General features: G+C 44.9%; 1 protein-coding gene across 1 annotated transcript in view; it reads left to right on the plus strand.

The window, feature by feature from the left end:
- The window catches only part of Armc2 (armadillo repeat containing 2), a 111,699-nt gene that overhangs the window by 29,098 nt on the left and 63,860 nt on the right, over positions 1–18,741 (plus strand). Inside the window, exons 5-7 of the mRNA XM_028769076.1 lie at positions 7,925–8,001; positions 12,477–12,575; positions 14,755–14,930. Coding sequence (XP_028624909.1) covers positions 7,925–8,001; positions 12,477–12,575; positions 14,755–14,930 — 352 coding nt within the window. The remainder of the gene's footprint in view (positions 1–7,924; positions 8,002–12,476; positions 12,576–14,754; positions 14,931–18,741) is intronic.

The raw sequence follows: 18,741 nt of genomic DNA on the forward strand, positions 1-18,741 counted from the left end.
CGGCTCGCCCTCTGTTCCAGCGCCTCACGGCTCGCCCTCTGTTCCAGCGCCTCACGGCTCGCCCTCTGTTCCAGCGCCTCACGGCTCGCCCTCGCTGGAGCCTGTTTGGCTTCAGCAAGTAAAGACAAATAATGTAAGGAGAAGAAGTCTCCCAGGATTCAAGCTTAGCGACGTGACGAACATAGCAAAGACAGAGGAAGAAAACGCATCACCAAAGAAGGGCACCAGGAACCTCAGTGTTCCTCAGTGTCCCCTGGGAAGTCCAGCGGCCTTGATGACTTCCTCTTTAGGAGTGGGGTAGGGCGGTGGAGCTCTTTGGGTTGCAGAAATTCCAGTTGGAAATTATAAACCCACAAGACCAAAATAAATGATAGTACTCAAAAAAGAAATGAAAGGAAGACGTATGAACAGAGGGGAAAGCCACACAGAGACATAAAAATTAGAATAAACAAGGTTGGAAATGTGAGACATGGCAGCCAGAAGAAATCTCAAAGGAAGAACTGGGAAAAGATAAAGATCAGAGGATTCGTGGGCAGAGAGAGGAGAGGGAGGGAGAGAGAGAGAGAGAGAGAGAGAGAGAGAGAGAGAGAGAGAGAGAGAAAACTTGTATTATTTTTGAAGAGAGTCCCCCTCACTTGAAGGTCCCTTCCCAGCAAACTCTTAACTTGGAACCAAGTACCAGACACTCGTGTTTTCTGAAAGTTTGCAACAACCCTCAGAATATCAGAGCAAATAAACAAAAGAAAAATTAAGATTTACTAAATGCCAATTCCTGCAGTAAAGACTTAAACCTGAGGCTCAAATGGACATTTGGTGTCCCAACAAAACCTGGCATGGTAAATTCACAGTGAGACATTCCCAGCCTTCGTCACTAGATGCTCTCTGTAACGCTTGGTTGAGCGGAGAACGCATCCCGTGGCCAGTCAGGCCTAGCCAGCGAGCCACCCGAAAGGAGAGAAAGCCACATTGGTCAACTGCTTCAGCCAACTGTCAGTGCCAGAGAGAGAGTAATGTTTATTAAGTTCTCGGCACAAGGAGAGAGACAGAGGATGGTATCCGCGGCCATTCACCCTTCATTGAAAAGGCAGCAGGTAGATACTTTCAAATATTAATGAACTTAGGGAAGGATTTATCATTTACTTTCTAGAAAATTCTTAGACAACAGAACAATGGATCAGAATTCAAAACTTAAATAGAAAAAGCTTTGGTAAAAGTGTCCATGGTGAGTATTGACTTTGTTTTCCTTATTAAGACCAAACAAATCTCGACATGATGGAGCAGAAACCTTGAGAGTGTGATCAAGGCGGTAGCAGCCCAAGTGGTTATAGCGCACCCCGGAGGCAGAGGCACGAGGATCCCTGAGTTTGAGGCCAGCCTGGTCTATGCTGTGAGGTCCAAGACAGCCAGGGCTACATAGAAAACCAAGCCAAAACAGAACAAAACCCAACAAACAAAAAGCAAAACAAGCAAGAAAACAAACAAAACCCAAAAGCCACGCCCTGCATGTGGGAGGAAGTGAGGGCAAACCTCTCCCCCTCAGTACAGAGCAGGTTTTCCAAAGCTGCAGTCTGACACGGGAATAATTTCACAGTGGTGGTTCAGAATCCTAATGCTTTTCATTATTTTGTTTCCCTTAACTTTAGAGAGATGTTTTAGAATCTAATATCTCTTGGGAAGATCCATTTCATCTGGAGCTCTGCGGTTCCTACGGTTTCACCTCAATTTCTGTTTCTCTGTTGAATTTGAGCAAACTTGTTACTTAGACTTTTTTAATTACAGTAACATATTTGGTATGATTGTATCCACCCACTGTCCTTTCCAGTCACCCTTCCATTCCTTCCCTTATGCATGTATGTACACATATGTGCATGTATATATGCCTGTGTGTGTGTGTGTGTGTGTGTGTGTGTGTGTGTGTGTATGAGAGCAAAATATACCTGGAACAATACTTACCATATAATAATGATGTTTATTTCTTGGTTATGGGAAGATTTTATTTTATAACATTCTTTGTACTTTTTATTATTACCTGGCCTTTTCAAAATAATAAATGTTATTCACACAAAAATGACGTCATTATTCTTTTAAGAAAGGAGGGTAACGTAGCTGAAAATTTTTCCATGTGGAAAAGGCAGACACAGGCAGAATTATTCTGTACGTGCTTCCCACTTGCTCTGTGGTCCTGGTATGAATACCTGGCTATAAGGCACCTCGGGTGTGTCAGGTCTTGCTGCCTAAGTGTGGCCCTGGCTACACACAGAACCTCAGGCCCAGACCCACCCACCTCCACTGAGTTTGAGTCGGAAGAGCTACATGCTGACTCAAGAAGAGCGCCCCCTGATGGTGACACTCCAAAATTACCATCAAAGTGTCAAGACTTCAAAGCGTCAAAATGACTATTTGTGACTGAGAATATGTAGCAACAAAGTATAGACCAGTATCAGTCTGAATATTTTGGAGGCACTTTTAAAACTGAAGTGTCTTTTTCTTAAAACAATGAAAACTTCTGTCCAAGTTTTGCATATTTGTCTTTTGTTATAATCATTCTTAACATTTTCTTTCTCTCTTTCCACAGATGTAACTTTTTCTAAAATGGATTTTTTTTTCTTAATTCTAAATTTAATGAGTTATTATTACCAATATTATTTTGTTACTGTTTATTACCTTAAAGAAATAGTCAAAAGTTATAGCTGAGGAGACAAATCTGTTTGTCTATATGCCTTAAGTTTTTTTTTACAGTCCTCAAGCTAAAAAATGGTTTAAATATTAAAAATTATATTTTAAGTAGTTGCAAAAATATCTGTATAATGGTGTTAACCTTGTCACTTGGCCCCCAACTGTAAAATATATAAAATACTAGTTGGCCCTTTAAGAAAGCATTTGCTGATCCCTAATTGAAGAACTGTCATCCTAATAACTAGAAGAACATTCTTGAGTTATAGCAAAATCTATATGTTTAAGATACTTTAAAGAGCTATTATTTTATTTCCTTGGCATAGTTATGGTCCAGACGTGGGTGTGGCCAGTCCGATTGATTGCACCATCCATGGCTGGGCTTCGGGGATCCGTCAGCCTTTGCTTGCTAGCATTGTCTAGCATTGCTTGCTAGAGCTGGTCCTAGTATTTCAAGTGCAATGTAAGACTCTTGGCAGGGACAGGGAACGGAAAACTGCCAATGTCCTGAACCATGGGAGCTGCAAAGGAGAGGCCCCCAGAGGAGAGGCCCTGGGAAAACCAAAGTTTGTTTTCACATGGACTTCAGCCTACAGCCAGAGCAGAGCTAAGGACACAGCAGAGGTGTAGAGCCAATGCCCTCGATCCCTCCTCACCCAAAGCACACACCTCCAACTGCTCCAGGGTTGTGGGAACCAGCCAATGAGAATTAGGTTTCCATCTGTATTCTGATGTCCTAACTAATGAAAATGATGGTTTTCTGCCTCTAAAAAAGAAGTTCACCGAAGAGCCCGATGACTAATTTCTGGATTTTCTTTTTAATTTGGACACATCAAAAAAAAAATCATTGAGAAAAATTTAATAGCGTTGTTAATGACATGGAGCAGGAAGCTGAGAAGAAGAGTTTTTCCAGATGACTGAGCTGGGACCCAAATACGTCTGATAGGCAGGAAATCACTGCCAACACAGTGCTGGGATTTAATACGATGCGCGGGTCTGAAGTGCGATGCGCGGGTCTGAAGTGCGTGGGACATCTGCCTTAGCCGCACAGGGAAGAAAAAGGAATTGACTGGTAGTGGTCTGTGTAAACAGACTGTAAACAAACGGGCCAGCGAGCAATGCAGGGCTTAGGCCTGAATAGTGAGCATGGTAGCCAGCACATACTGATGACCGCCGTGCTCCAGATCCTTCTGTCTTCCCAGCAGCCTCAAGGTGGGAGCACTGTGGTGGGAGCATGACACCACCTTCTGTACAGATGAGGAAACCTACTTGTAGTTTTTTTTTTTTTTAAGTACCTACAACCACACAGCTGCGAGGAGGGCGTAAGCCACAGGAGATGTGTGAAGAGACGAGGGCGGCATCTTCACATATTTAAAGGGTTTCTAGGAGGAAGAGAAAAATGTGTCCTGTGTGGTTTCAGTCAGCCGTGCAGGTTGTGTGGAGCACATCTGCTCCTCTTTTTGTACGGCGATAGAGGGATTTTCCCTCTGTTCCCCTCCATGAGACAGTGAACGGAGCTCACCTTGAGCTCGCAGATCCTTCTGTCTTCTCCTTCTGAGCGTTTCTTTTCTTGGCACACATCTTTTCTGCCCACTTCTGCAGGACGGAACAGCTTGCCTTGGGCAGACAGCACCTCTTTCCTGGGTCCCCAGCTCTTGTGAACCCATCTTCTATTGAGTCCTTTTTCCCTGCATGTACCAACTACATTTCTTTCCTCCTGCTCGATGCCTTTGTCCATGCACACAAACACGCTGCAGGCCCTGTGGTCGGTCTCCGGCTCTGAGCCCCCCTGCGGTCGGTCTCCAGAGCCGAGCCCCTCGTCCGTCTGGAACTCTAGTCCTGGGTGGTGATTTGAACCCTGCAGGCCCTGCGGGCGGTCTCCGGCTCTGAGCCCCCCCTGCGGTCGGTCTCCAGCTCTGAGGCCCTCGTCCGTCTGGGACTCTAGTCCTGGGTGGTGATTTCAACCTTCCCTGATCTCTACGTCCTTGTCGATGCTCCCCGACACCTGGCATCAGAAACTCAGCCAGACAAAAACCCACAATGCTTGACGCTGTAAACTGTCCCAGTTAACCTCGGCGCTTCTCTGGTAAGGACCTGCTGTTTAGGTCTTCCGCGTCTACACTCTGTTCCTCAGATGCCTAAAACCAGCCCCGTGTTTCAGTAACCTTTCACATCTTTTCCAGTCCCACAATGATCCTGGAAACACTATCGCTCGTTCCTTCTCTTTAATGCTGTCGTTGCAGCCCCGAAACTCCACGCCTCATATCACATCCTCGAGTAAGAAGCTGCAAGTTTCTTATTGGCTATCACTTAAGGGTCCATGGCAAATCCCACAGCTCCACAGCTGTTCCCAGCCTTCCCAGGAGAACCTCTTCCTACCTACCTCACCAGGTCCGAGTAAGCCCCTCCTTGAGTACCAGGCTCTCATGCACTCATTTTCTGTAACCGGCTTAGCAGTTACTAGTTCAGTTTCTAGTCTTCAAAGGGCACGTGTAGTCTATTCTTCCCACTTCGCCACTTTCTCCTCAGCATCCTCTCTAGGTCTTTTGGACTTTTCCATTAAGGTAGATTTTTTTCCTCACCAGAGAAAACATCTTCTGGGCCTATATCCACCTCTGATAGCTCTCCCCTAGGTGCTTATGGGCTCAAAAGAAATAAATTAGTACTAACAACTCGCTAAGTCCCCTCAATGAGCTGGCTGACAACCTGAGCCGAGGCATTGCACTAGATTTAGGAGGAGAAACCTCAGCCTGGGAGGTTTCCCAAGGTCACCAGGCTGTGAGTGTTGACCTAGCATATGAACTCAGTGTCCACCCCACCATGATGACTGTGTATGGTGGCAGTGGATCCCAAGCCTGTCTCTCCTTGGGAGCTGTGAGGAGCAGCATTGCCAAGCCTGTGCATACTGAGCGTCCTTCTCATTCTTTTCTTTTAGAAGGGAGGCTGCACAGATGAGGTGTCAGGACCCAACCTTCCCCCTGGCCATGACTCAGGGAGAGTGGACAGGTACTGGGTAGGGGCAGCGGTGGGACTGCGAGCTGAAAACTGTCTTGATAGATTTCAGTATTTGTTTAAGGGACACACATGCGCACACAGACACATATGTGAAACTCTTGATCTTAAAACTTCAGGTTATATCTAGAAGTGAAAAATATAGGAACTTCCTTGCTTCCCACCCCGTTGACGACTTTGTTGGTTTGTTTGTTTTAACTTTAGGATTCTATGTATTATGATGGGTGTGTGCACGCGCCATGGTACATGTCTAGGGCAGAGGACAACTTTGTGGAGTTGGTTCTCTCCTTCCACCGTTATGTGCATTCTGGGAATCAAACCGAGGTCACCAGGCTTGCAGGGCAGGCACCTTCCCCCTGAGCCACCTCAGCAGCCTGTTATTTGCATAGATTGGTTGTGGATAATAACGGGCTCCATGACAAGTGTCATGCCGGTATCTGATGGATTTTTTGTCTTTTCACTTCTATTGCCCTCTTGTCCCTCCTCCCACTCTGGATGAGCGCGTGTGTGTGTGTGTGTGTGTGTGTCCCACTGAGTTCCATTAGGGTTGGCTAGAAGTGTGGATGAAGGTTTGTCTACAGGAGTCTGGGTTCCTTACTAGTTGGTACATCATAGAAGACAATTTCCCTCCCTCTCCCATCAGCCATTAACTGTGAATCCTCTGGGGAAGGGAGCAGGGTTGGTTTTGTAAGACGGGGTCTCATGTAACTTTTTGCTGTTGCTGTTGTTGTGGTTTTGGTTTTGGTTTTGGTTTTTCAAGACAGGGTTTCTCTGTGTAGCCCTGGCTGTCCTGGAACTCACTTTGTAGACCAGGCTGGCCTTGAACTCAGAGGTACTCCTGCCTTTGCCTCCTAAATGCCAGGACTAAAGACTTGAAGTCTTGCTGCAACAGTCTTTCCGTGGATTGAGTCCTTTATTTCTGTCTTTGAGGAAATCCATCCTCATATCTTTGTTTTATTGGCTAGGAGCACCTTGCTGCAAAAATTAGGTTTCAGACAATTAGAGCTTTTTTTTTATTGGCCCTATCAAATTTTCCTATTTTATGACAAAAAGAAGCACCTAGACTTTAAAAACAAAACCAAAAACATATGGACAGGAAAAAAAAATACAAAAAGTTACATGAAGAGGCCAAAGGCCAGGGGAGTAGTAACGGCTGAGGACAAGCTCTGAGGTGGACCTGCTGAGCCCTGCTGGTGAGCTTGCTGCCCAAGAAACATGGGTGAGCCCAAGAGCAGGTGCTCACAGATGCCCATGGCCACAGAGAGATGAGGGCAAGCAAATGAATTTGCCAGGCGGTGGTACAGGCTTTTAATCCCAGCACTCAGGAAGCAGAGGCAGATGGATCTCTATGAGTCTGCTGCCAGCCTGCTCTACAGAGTGAGTTCTAGGATAGCTAGGGCTACACAGAGAAACCCTGTCTGAATAATAATAATAATAATAATAACAACTTACTATTTTTACTATTATTTATATTATCATTGTTGTTAATATTATTATAAATGTGTGAGATGATCAAAAAGAAATTGTCAGACTTGCCATCCTAGCCTGTCAGTGACCTTAGGATTTTAGACAGATATTTAAAAGGTAATGCCTTTAAGTAAGCTGTAACTGGGGAAAGAAGCAGCCAGGCAACAGAGTCACACACCTCCATAGCTAGCCAGACCTACTCTATGCTTCTCATCTGGGGACTGTCTAAATATACTGCTTTAAAAAACAAAAAACAAAAAAACAAAAAGCATTGAAACTATTTCTAAGAGTATTTTTAGAGACTATTAATTGACTTGAGTTTTAAACTGGGAATGGGATGTACTGTGGTGCAGTGGAAAGAACAGGCTTGACAATCCTGAGCTCACATTCCAGAGCTGACCCTGCTCCTGTGACCTTGGACAGAGCAAGCTGGCTTGCGTGGGCTGGTTCTCCTCGTGTTTCTTGTTGTAACAGCGACCTCTTGTGGCCCATATCTTTAACAACCATCACCACCATTCACTCCCCCAGTCAATTTTGGATTTATTTTTGGGTTCTTCTTAGTGTTGTATTTCATACTGTTAAGCCAGAAGACTTGTGTTCTCGAAGATAAATCTTAGTTAGGAGGAAAAGGTAGGTTAGAGCACACAGTTGGACACCAAACCCATATCTTCAACCTTGTCTCTGCAGTTTCTTCCAAGCCTGCCTGACATGAACAAAATGCAGTTTATAAAAATGAAAATACCTGTGTCACTCACATTCCACTTCCTCCTAGGGACCCAGGGAAACGGCGTGCCAGGGCGTCCTCGTGTCCTAGCAGCTCAGACCTGAGCAGGCAGGAAACCAGAGCAGGTGAGTGTGCTCCTCTGCCTTCAGCATCCTTCATCCTCACGATCTTCATGCTGTTAAGCCACCCTGACTTGTTTCTCAAAGACAAATGTTACGTGGAAGTCAGAGGTCAATTCAAGGCGAGTCTAGAGTGTTACACTGAGTCCTTATTAACAATTCTCTGTTCAACAACTTCGGGAACTGCATCCAACTTGCTCAGAAACAAACATTTGTTTTGTAAGTTTTCATTTTTCACTGCAGTCTTAACCAGTACCCAAGTCTGATGCCTTCAACGTGAACAGAAACTCACAGAAATTATAGCTTGAAAGTATCTGGAAGGGGCTGTGTGTGTGCAGACTTGGTATCAGGGTAAATCTAAACCTAAGTTCAAAAGCATTGCCCACTTAAATGAAACTATGATATTATTTTATGAAAGCCCTTTATTCTCCCTGAGGAAATATACAATAATACAGACCAATGGCTAGAAATGGTGCAAAGTAAGGAATGAGAAAAAAAGGACCCAATGAACATTTGTAACACTGTAACATTGTAACACTGTAACATTGTAACTCTGACTGGAGTCAATACAAGCAGCAGATGAAACCTTAAGTTGCAGAAACAAGACTTAGGGATCTCTGTGTCACACCTGGAAAAGCAAACATGCTGTCACCCCCATTTCAAAGTCTGGTGACCTTCAAGGGGGAAGGATCTAGACAAGGCAGGCAAAAAGAAGGTTTTAATCTCTCAATTTTTTTTTTGGTTGTTGTTGTTTTTTTTGTTTTTATTTTTGTTTTTGACTTTAAATTAAAGAGAAAGATACAAACAGGGCACAATGTTAGTGTTGACCAAACTAGTCAGGGCAGGACAGCTGTCTATTACATTCTTCAGGTTTTTTTTTTCCATTTCACACAAAAGTTTATGTCAGGCTTGATGAATGTGCATCTATAATCTGAACATTTTGGAAACTGAGACAGGATTATGAATTGTAGGCCATCCTGAGCTACGCAGTAAGACTTTGTCTCAACAAAAATAAAAATGATGATAAATGCTATTAATCTAGCACCAGGTGAAAGATGTTAGCACCGGGTAAAAGATGTTATCTTCAAACTAGCTTCTCACGGTAAGGAGACACTTAGTGGTCACTGGCAATGTGTCTAGAACTCAGAAGACTCTAAGCCCTTCGGATTCCCTAGACAACATTGTTGCCAAGGGGTTTGCATTTGCATGCTAAAAACACCAGCCAATGCTAACAATGTATCAAGCTGTTGGGTCCAAAGCTCAAAGCTGTGGTTAACAGCTATAACCACCGAGACAGCAGAATCTTCAAAAACAGGCAGTATTTCTTGCCTGACTTACCCAATTTTCCTGTTGAATCATAATTTTTATATTTAGTAAGCAATGAACCTAGATGAAAATGTTTTTTAAAATGTGAAGTTGTTCCCCAAGACTGAGGCAAGGTGTGTGTTTGTAGACATGCTTCAGTTTCTAGAATTATCTGGGAGTAGGGTATGGAACAGATGTGGTGGGGGCAGTGAGGACCACATGGGGATAAAGATGCAAGACCATAGCAAGACACAACCATATGAGTGAGGATTCCTGGGAGAAACCCGAGAAGAAATCCTTATACCACGGTGTTTAGCTAACTTCTCACAATGAGTCTGAGACGTTTCAGAAGGGTCTGGAGGTAACCAAACTTCAGTGATTTCTGACTCACCTTGGTGATGGTCTCTTCCTGGGTGGAGTGTGTTGACTGATTTCAGTCTTCCTGGGGAACGAGATGATCACTGTTCTTCACACTGAAGAGCACACTGCATAGGGGTTTTGGTTTGGTTTGGTTTGGTTTTGGTTTTTTAAAGACCACATGGATTTAAAGCCTGAATTTCTAGTAATTTGGGGTTTTGATGTGTCAGAGCAGCTTCCTGCTCCCAAGACGCCAAAGCTCAATGCCGGAGTCTTTTTCTCTCGCTCTTTACCTTATTTTTTGAGATGGTCTCTCCTTGGACATGGAGCTCACCATTTTGGCCACACTGAACTGATGAGTGAGTCCCTAGGATCCGCCTGTGCTGTCCTGTTCTGAGGTTACGGCACCATACCAAGCCTAGGTCCTGAAGCTTGCAGCAGCAGGAACCTTACCCACCAAGCCATCTCCCCAGCCTGCTTTCTAGCAAATTTAAGTGTTTCCTATATATGTCAAGGAAATTGATTATTACTGACTTAACAACTTCTGGCTTTTGGTTTGCCTTCTTAAATACTGATTTTGTTTATATTCTTTGGCTTTTAAGTAGATTAGTTACCTAGGAGTATGAGCAGCTGTATTTTTATACTGCTCAATTGTTTGTATTTACTTCCAGAATCATATGCATGTCTTATCCAGTTCAAGCACACTCAGAAATCCAAAAGGCAGAGATAATGGTCTGCCTTTCTGAAAACATCAACATGCCAGAATGAAATATCTTTTGAACACAGAGGCAATGGCAGATCTGACCAGAGCTGCAGTGTTGGCCTGGTTAGAGCGAGCACTCATGTATTGTGCTGGAGGCTGCTGCTCGAAGGTCCCCATTGGTGAACATTGCTTCCGTTTTGAGGTCTAGGCACTTCTGAATCCTGCACCACACCTAACTCCAAAAGTTTAGAAAAGGAACTCTGGGCCTGCACTCAAGTGGACTAATTCTATGCTAAAGACAATTAAATTTTGTCTTATCATGAAGTCTTGCTGATAGGTTGCACAGACTAGCCAGTCTTGCAGTTTTGACTACAATGTATCCTTATCACTTAGCCACAGTTTAGTTGTCAAGCATTCTGTTTGCTTTTGGTGCTCCTGAGCTTCCCCAGGTGCAGCCTGCCAGGCCTCCGTTGTCACTAAGAAGGTTTGATAAAAGGCTAGCCTAGACTTGCAACAGCAAGTAGACATTCCCCCAATGCTCGGGCAGGTCCTGAGCGCTGGGAGGCGGGTGATGATTGTACAGCTTCCCTGATTCTCTTAGGAGTTATCAGCCCTGTGTGAGGAAAGGTTTCATATTTAGTGGCTTGAAGATTAATTTCAGACAGCACTGAATTCAAATAGATTTTTAACATATGCCTTTGTGTGTTATAGACTGACTTCTCTTCAGACAGTTGAGAAGAGTTTGCTGGATTTTTTTCAACACTTACTTTTAATTATTTGTGTGTGTATATATCTGTGTGGGTATGTGTATGTGCAAGTGCTATAGCCCAGAAGACACAATGAATAAATCAAAAATTGTGAAAAACATAAAAAAATGTAAAGATGATTATGTGTATAGAATCTCTTCATTGCTCCTATGATTTCCCATGTTTCATGTACATTCTTGTGGTGTCAGGCAAGGGGGTCAAGAGGTAGACATAGAGGAGGGAGTCTGAGGAAAGCCTGCACATAGCAGTGCCCCCTCCAACTCCAGCCGGTGATTTGAGATACCGCCCGAGCAAGGTGGAATTGTGATCTGCTATCTTCCCCATGAATTCTGTTTTTTACAGTGTTGCCTTTCATACTGGTTTGCATTGGAACTGAATGATAAGGGTGGTGGGTAATTTAACAGCCCTGATTCAGGGCTAGCACAGGCTACATTATGGGTTCTAGGACAGAGTAAGACCTTGATGTGGGGCACAGAGCAAGGATAGAAAGGAAGCAGAGTGCCTCTCTTGCCTCTTGGGTACAGTCAGCGGCAGCATCACTACCTTGAGTTTGTGCAGCATCTGCTCTTGGTGGCACCGCGGCAGCACACATCAGCTGTTACCTATTTGTTTAGTCAGGGAAAAGAGGTTCCCAAAACCCTTAGCGTTGCTAGGTGCATGGCCCTCAGGCAGAGCTTTGTCTCTATTCTGACATCTGGCTTTCACAATCCTAAAAGCAAATATTCTCTTCCTTGCTGATGAGGAAACTGGGGCTTGGAAATGTCCTAAGCTAGATAGACATATCAATGCTAGAGTTGGGGTGAGGAAACCAAGAGATTTCCCTGTACTTCACAGGAAAGCACTGGCCTTGGTGTACTTGTCCCATATAGTGTGTCTGTCCTAAAAGGGCTAAGGTTTTCATTAAGGATTTTTAGCTTTTAATCTTTATATATGTATCTGTATATATAGGTACGTATGTGTGATACACACACACACACACACTATGTGTGTGTGTAGCTGTCTATTGTATGTTACAAAGAGAAGTTTTTAAGTAAAGAAATATCTCAGAGCAGTCTGGTTTCCCTTGGCCAGCAGCCTTTTCAAAGCTCTCCGCTCTGTGAAGCTCTCTGAGCCCACCTGTACGTTCTGGTTCTTTGAAATAACTCATCCTAGTTCTATTTGGGGTAGTTTGATGAAAAAGATGCTTCTCACTTAGCGCTGGGACTGGGGGCAAAGCGAATTTGATTCTGTGGCCTTTTGACTTTAGCAGTGCACAGGGAAGGCTTTAGCAGTGCACAGAGAAGGCTTTTGCATGTGCCCTGTTCGAGCCCGTCTCACAATGCCTTTTCCTTCTCTGGATTTCTTTGCAGCCTCGAGAGCCAGCTTACAGGAACAGGAGACAGAAATAGAAGTAGATGAAGTCTTTTGGAAAACACGGATTGTTCCGATTTTGCATGAATTAGAAAAGGGTAAAGCAACAGTTCTTGTTTTAAATAAAAGCTTGGTGTTTATCTGCGTGTTCCCCATCACCCTGATATTCTCACGGTGGACTTTGACCATTATTTCTGGGCAAATGTTGGAAAACAAATAATGTCGTGCGTTTACTTACCCTGTAGAGGTGTGTAGTAAATATTATGTAAACCAACTCATTACTGAGTAAAATTACACTCGGAATGTACCAGGAAAACCAACTCCTAAAGCTCCCTGCTAGCGCACGTTAGCGTGCTTTCTCTATTTGAGGATCTGCTGGTTCAGCTTCTTCAGGGAGACTTCACATTCTAGAAGGTCCAGGAAAACAGATCTCTGGAACTGAGTGAGTCGCACTCAGTTTCAATCATCTGTCACAACCCTTTCATGATCCTGTTAGAAGTGGGTGGAAACAGGCCTTTTACCATACAGAACACCGACCGCACATCAGGTCTTCCTCCTGTCTTCGCCTACTGAGACCCAGATCGGACTTTTGAGGGAGGAATTCCTGCACAATTACACTGCATCTTTCTCAGACCTCGTGGCAGGAGGCCCATTTGCTGACCTATCCCTGGCTGGAAGTGTGAATTTTGGTCCTTTGGGTCAGGTGGCGTCTGCCAGGCTCATGCCCTGTGTAGCTGCTGGGTCTTCCTCTGTGGTTAAGGAATGACTTATGACCGTGTTCCTCTAGGTCTCGCTTGAAACTTTTAACGAGTGTCAGCTTCTATCATGTCTTCTGCAGCCATGTGCCTTTCTGTTTTTTTTGTTTGTTTGTTTTGTTTGTTTGCTTTGGCTTCTTGAGTCTCCAGATGTAGCCCAGGCTGACCTTGAACTTGCCTCAGCTTCCAGAGTGCAGTACTCCACGTGGCATTTATAAAAGTGATAAAGCCAATTGACTGACACAGAGGGCTTACTGCCTGCCTGAGTGAAGGCCAGTCAGAGAAGAGTAGAGCAACGCCCCAAAGCAATCCCCACAGTGGAGCCCCGGCTCTCCTCCTCGGGTTTGGGGTCTAGGTCACTTCCCAGCAGTTCACTTACTTAAGGGCATAACCGAGAGAATTTAGGGTGTATTTAGTTGTTGAGGTTTCAACTTTTTTTCTTAGATGTTATTGTTGAAAAGAGCTAAAAATGGCCCGAGTCACTTCCGTTTTTCTGGCGCACACTTCCTGCATGTCCGCAGCTAAGCTCCCGTTGTGGTATTTACCGACTGCCTTCCAACTTTTACATTGTGTGATGGGGGTCCATCCCTTCCAAAGAGAACACGCTACACCTTGAATTCCTTTACCCCGTGTACCAACTGTTAAGCCACTCTCTCAAAACTCACTTCCTCAGGATCGCAACTGTAAACAAAACGTTCTAGACTCCCTCTTTCCTCAGCAACATCTTTTTAAAAGTCTCCTCTTTGGTAATGGTGGCTTGTACTATGTCTCTTCCCCTGGTTGACAATCATTTTGAAAGGAACATAGCCGGAAGGTGGTGGCTTAATCCCAGGACTTGAGAGGCAGAGGCAGGAGGGTTCTATGTGTCCGAGGCTAGCCTGGTCTACAGAGTGAATTTCAGGACAGCTAGCACTACACAGAGAAATGCTAACTCTCCCCCCCCCCCCCAAAAAAAAAGAAGAAAGAAAGAAATATAGTAAATCAACAGATCGAGTGTAACGTGAGCTTGCCTGAGGTTATGTTGTAGATTATACAGTGCTCTTGCTCTACCACACAGATGTGTCGGTCAGGACCCCTACTCACATCGACCCACACGTCTCACAACACGCCTAGTCACACGTGAAAAGTAAATAGCAGTACAAGGTAGCCTTAGTTCCTTTTGGAATCATGCAACTTTTTTTTTTTTAAGAAATGAAGACAGAAATGCAAATGGCCTGCTCCAGTGAGATAGAACAGAGCCCAGGTGGAGGTGGAAGGTATTCAGAAAGGAAGCCAAGCGAAAGACTTTGAAAGGCTGTGTCCCAGATAAACTACGTGGCTGATTAGTCAATGAGTTAGCCCAGGAGATGAATCAAAGAGAGGAAAACGGTCAAGTAGATGGAAGGGATAAAAGGAAAGGGCGCCTGAGGATTTGGAGATGTCGAGGGACACCCGGGAAGCTTTTCCTTACACCGCCTGCGTCTGACGTATCTGGAAATTCAACCTTGTGAGTAAGCGGTCGATATTCTCTTTGCTCCGACAGAAGAAGATATTGAAGCGATGTGTGCGGCCTGCACCCAGCTCCATCGCGCGCTGGAGGAAACGCGCATGCTCGGAAGGAAGTTCAAGAGAAGAACTGTTCTGCTGAAGGCTCTGTATAAGCTAGTGGATGCTGGTTCAGACCCGCTCAGCCTTAAGCTTGCGAAACTTATCCTAGCAGTAAGTTTGTCTTTCCTTTTTTTCAAGCCGACTGACCTGCATCTGTGCCGTGTCAAATAATTTGTTTGTACATATTGCAAAAAGATGGAAAAAATATGGTGTGTTTGTTCAGACTCTTGGAAAAATTAAGGCGATAAGCTCGCATCCCAGAGCTGAACTAGAAAGTATTTCCCAAGGAATAGGGCTAGCACTTAGGGGCTACCCCAACAAGCTTGTGTCTGGACTGCACATAGTGTGGGATAGTGCAGGCTGCCATCTTTGCCCTGTGGCTTCTTCTGTCTTCCTCTCTGTCTTACAGGTTTAAGAAATAAACACAATGACCTGGTGCTTAGTGAGCCAGTGTGAAAGAGGAAACCAGCTGCACGTGGTCACAGGAAGGTCCCTTGGTGGCCATAGAAAGCTTCTTCAGAGTATTAGACTGAAAGGCCGATACCAAATGAAGGCCTGCGGTAGCTCTGCCTCTGTTGTTATAGCCATCAACAGCCAGAACCAAAAGATAAGCCGTAGGCATTATGGAATGTTCGCAGAGAGTGGCAACGAGCAGATGAAGCAGTGTTTACCCAGTTCCCTAAGAGTAAGAGCCTCCATCCACCCACGTCATCTGTACAAGGAAGGTGGGGAGCTGACCGACCGGCCGGAAGGGCCGCCCATGTCCTAATAGTGGAGTGAATGTGTCCATCTCACCTTATTTTGATAATGAAGTCTTGCAGAATATCCTAGCCACATTTTCTGTGTAATTTTGGGTGTCGGGAGACTACACTTTTACTCAGCTGTCACAATCCACTACCCATTCTCTCTTCAGAAGCCGAGGTGTGTGACTCAGTGCACTGTGCCTCTCAAAGAGTCACTTTGTCCCAGGGCTCTGATGGCGGAGCTGTCCTAGGGAGACCCTGGGCTGCCAGCCACCTTTTCACCTGGATTCTAGGTGGTTTTGTTTCACGATGAATCAAAAAAGGAGATGAGAAAGAGTGAGCCACAGATCTATTGAAGTTTTTCAGTGAAGCTTTTACCTCAGCTATTGATGGTCTTCAGCAAATTGGTGTGTGTGCATGTATGTGCATGCTCACACGCATGTCACAGTTTAACTGAATTAGGCCTTCTGAATTGAACGTTAAGTTGGTAAAAATCCACTGTGTGATTCGTCCTGTCCCAAAGACTCTAAGTGGGGTTAAGTTCCAATGTAGAGTTAGGTGGCTTGGTGCCTTAAGTTTTTAGAAAAGAAAAATTATTTTAAGTATATGAGTGGATATGAACATATATTTTAAATATATGAGTGGATAAGCATGTATGTGTACACACCGTGTATGTGCCTTGTGCCCATGGGAGACAAAAGTCAGCACCATATTCCCTGCAACTGGAGTTACATGTGCTTGTGGGCCATGATTCGGGTGTTGGAACTGAACCTGGGTCCTCTGCAAAAGCAGCCCGAGTGTCTAACCACTGGTGCCAGGTTGGTACCTTCTTACTCCCTATAGAGTTGCCAGGTCAGAAGGGACCTTCCAAGCAATGACATCCAACTTCCAATTGGCCGCTTGGATCTCCTGTAGCATCCCAGGGGAGATCCTGTTCAAATGAGGTTTCAGGATGTAGTTCTATAAATTCACCATAACATAAGAACTGTGGAGGACTGGGCTGGAGAGATGGTTCAGTGGTTATGAGCACTGGATGTTCTTCCAAAGAACCCTGGTTCAAATCTCAGTCACACAGGAGAGGTCACAACTTCAGTGCCAGTCCCAGAGGAGCTGACACCCTCGCACAGACATATGTGCAGAACACCAGTGTACATAAAAAATAATTAATTAATTAGAAGAAAAAGAACTGTGGCAGAAATATGAACCAAGACTAAAGATATACAGAGGCCACGCTCCACACGAATCTCCTCTTCTTGCTATTGTTTTTTCCTGCCCACCAGTTTGATATTACAGTTCAGCCGTTTAACAGTATTTATTTTAAAAACATGCTGTAATCATGTGGGTTACTTGGATTTCTTGAACTCTTTGGCTCAGTGGAGATCTGCCAGATAGCCATTTTGATTTTAATCCTTGCTTTTAAAAAACTGTGTGAAAATATGTCAGTCTGCATTAAGAACATACGAAGAGTACAAAGAGCCTCTGTAGGAGTGCAGCTATGTTCAGGAAGCGGTCAACTCTAGCAGCCTTTGCAGAGAGCGAACAACCAGACGGAGATGGCCGATGCACCCTTTGTGGTTAGACAGAGTGAGAGGCTGGATTTCAAACTTCTTTAATTTGGAAGACAAGCAAACAGAACCAAAGCATCTTTTTTGTTTTGCTTTGTGTTTTGTTGTTGTTTTTGAGACAGGGTTTCTCTGTGTAGCCCTGGCTGTTCTAGAACATACTCTGTAGACCAGGCTGGCCTCGAACTCAGAAATCCACCTGCCTCTGCCTCCCAAGTGCTGGGAATAAAGGTGTGCGCTACTATGCCCCAGCCAAAAACATCGTTTTTAATGTAAAAAGAAAAACTACCCTACCAGGAAAACAAGCATTGCCAGAAATTCATCCTAGCCCTGGGAGCCTCTAAACAAGGCAACCAAAGCCCCAGGATCCATCACTGAACTCTAGGGAGGAGACAGAGACCAGTCAGCCAGCACTTCTATCCTCCCGAGTGCTGGGCACAGTACTCCACGCTGTTGATGTTGTTTTGATGAAACTCAAACACTGGTGATAGTGTTTGATATTGTTGCTTTTTTTTCTTTCTGCTTTTCACTACAAGTAGAGGGTGGGAGATGGGGTGGGGTTCTTTGGAATCATTTATTGGGGTGTTTTGTCAAGTGTAGAGCATAAGCTACCCATCACACTAGGAAGACAGCTGGTCAGAGATTTCCGTCTCACGGCACCACAGTGGAGTCTGCCGCACACCCCACCCTCGCCCAGATGTGGAAGGGGTTTTCAGTTTGCCTCAGTCAGCTCCTTTACTGGGATTGAAAGCCATGTTGTCATAATCACTGTCTTAATTTTAACTTGCCATTTCCTTCCTGAGAGCGGAAGGAGTCCCTACTCTGCCCTGTGAATGCCCTGGCAAGTTATTAAAACGCAGGTTCTGACAAGAGTATGGCTGAGCTGAGGACTTGGCATTCCCAGAGCAGGGGGTGGGAGACTGACGGCTCTGTGGGCGGGTCTAAGGTAGCTCTGTGGGCGGGTCTAAGGTAGCTCTGTGGGCGGGTCTAAGGTAGCTCTGTGGGCGGGTCTACGGTAGCTCTGTGGGCGGGTCTAAGGCAGCTCTGTGGGCGGGTCTAAGGCAGCTCTGTGGGCGGGTCTACGGTAGCTCTGTGGGCGGGTCTAAGGTCGCGCTTCTCTGCAGAGCAGGGCAGATGCCAAATGGGCCAGCTTCTCCGATTGCTGTGCACAGGCCCAGGGCAGGCGCAGTAGGTGCAGGTGCTCCACCGTGTTCCCTTTCTTTTCCCCCAGGGAACAGCTCAGCCCTTAAGCAGTTAAGTGCTCGGTGGTATGTGTGGCTCTAACAGATAACTCGGTTATATTCGACTATCTTTTAAAAAAAATTAACTCAACACCCAATAGAGTATATTAGAAATAACTTTTTAAATAGGAAAATAATGACCCCTGTGCCATCATTTTCACGCAGAAGTCTTTATTTGTTCAGGGGAGCCCATTCCTACAGACTGTTTTTCACGCTGTTGCAGAGGGCACCCAATATGAACCAGAAATTATAGATGTTTTTCTTTTCAAGACTAATAGCCTGAGTTTGAGCCACATTTACAGAACGAGGGAACCAACTCCTGTAGGTCGTCTTCCAGCTTATTCTCTCTCTCTCTCATCTGTCTCTCTCTCTCTCT

This window comes from Grammomys surdaster, unplaced genomic scaffold, assembly GCF_004785775.1.
Source record: "Grammomys surdaster isolate TR1022 unplaced genomic scaffold, NIH_TR_1.0 190, whole genome shotgun sequence".
In the NCBI taxonomy this organism is placed as follows: domain Eukaryota; kingdom Metazoa; phylum Chordata; class Mammalia; order Rodentia; family Muridae; genus Grammomys; species Grammomys surdaster.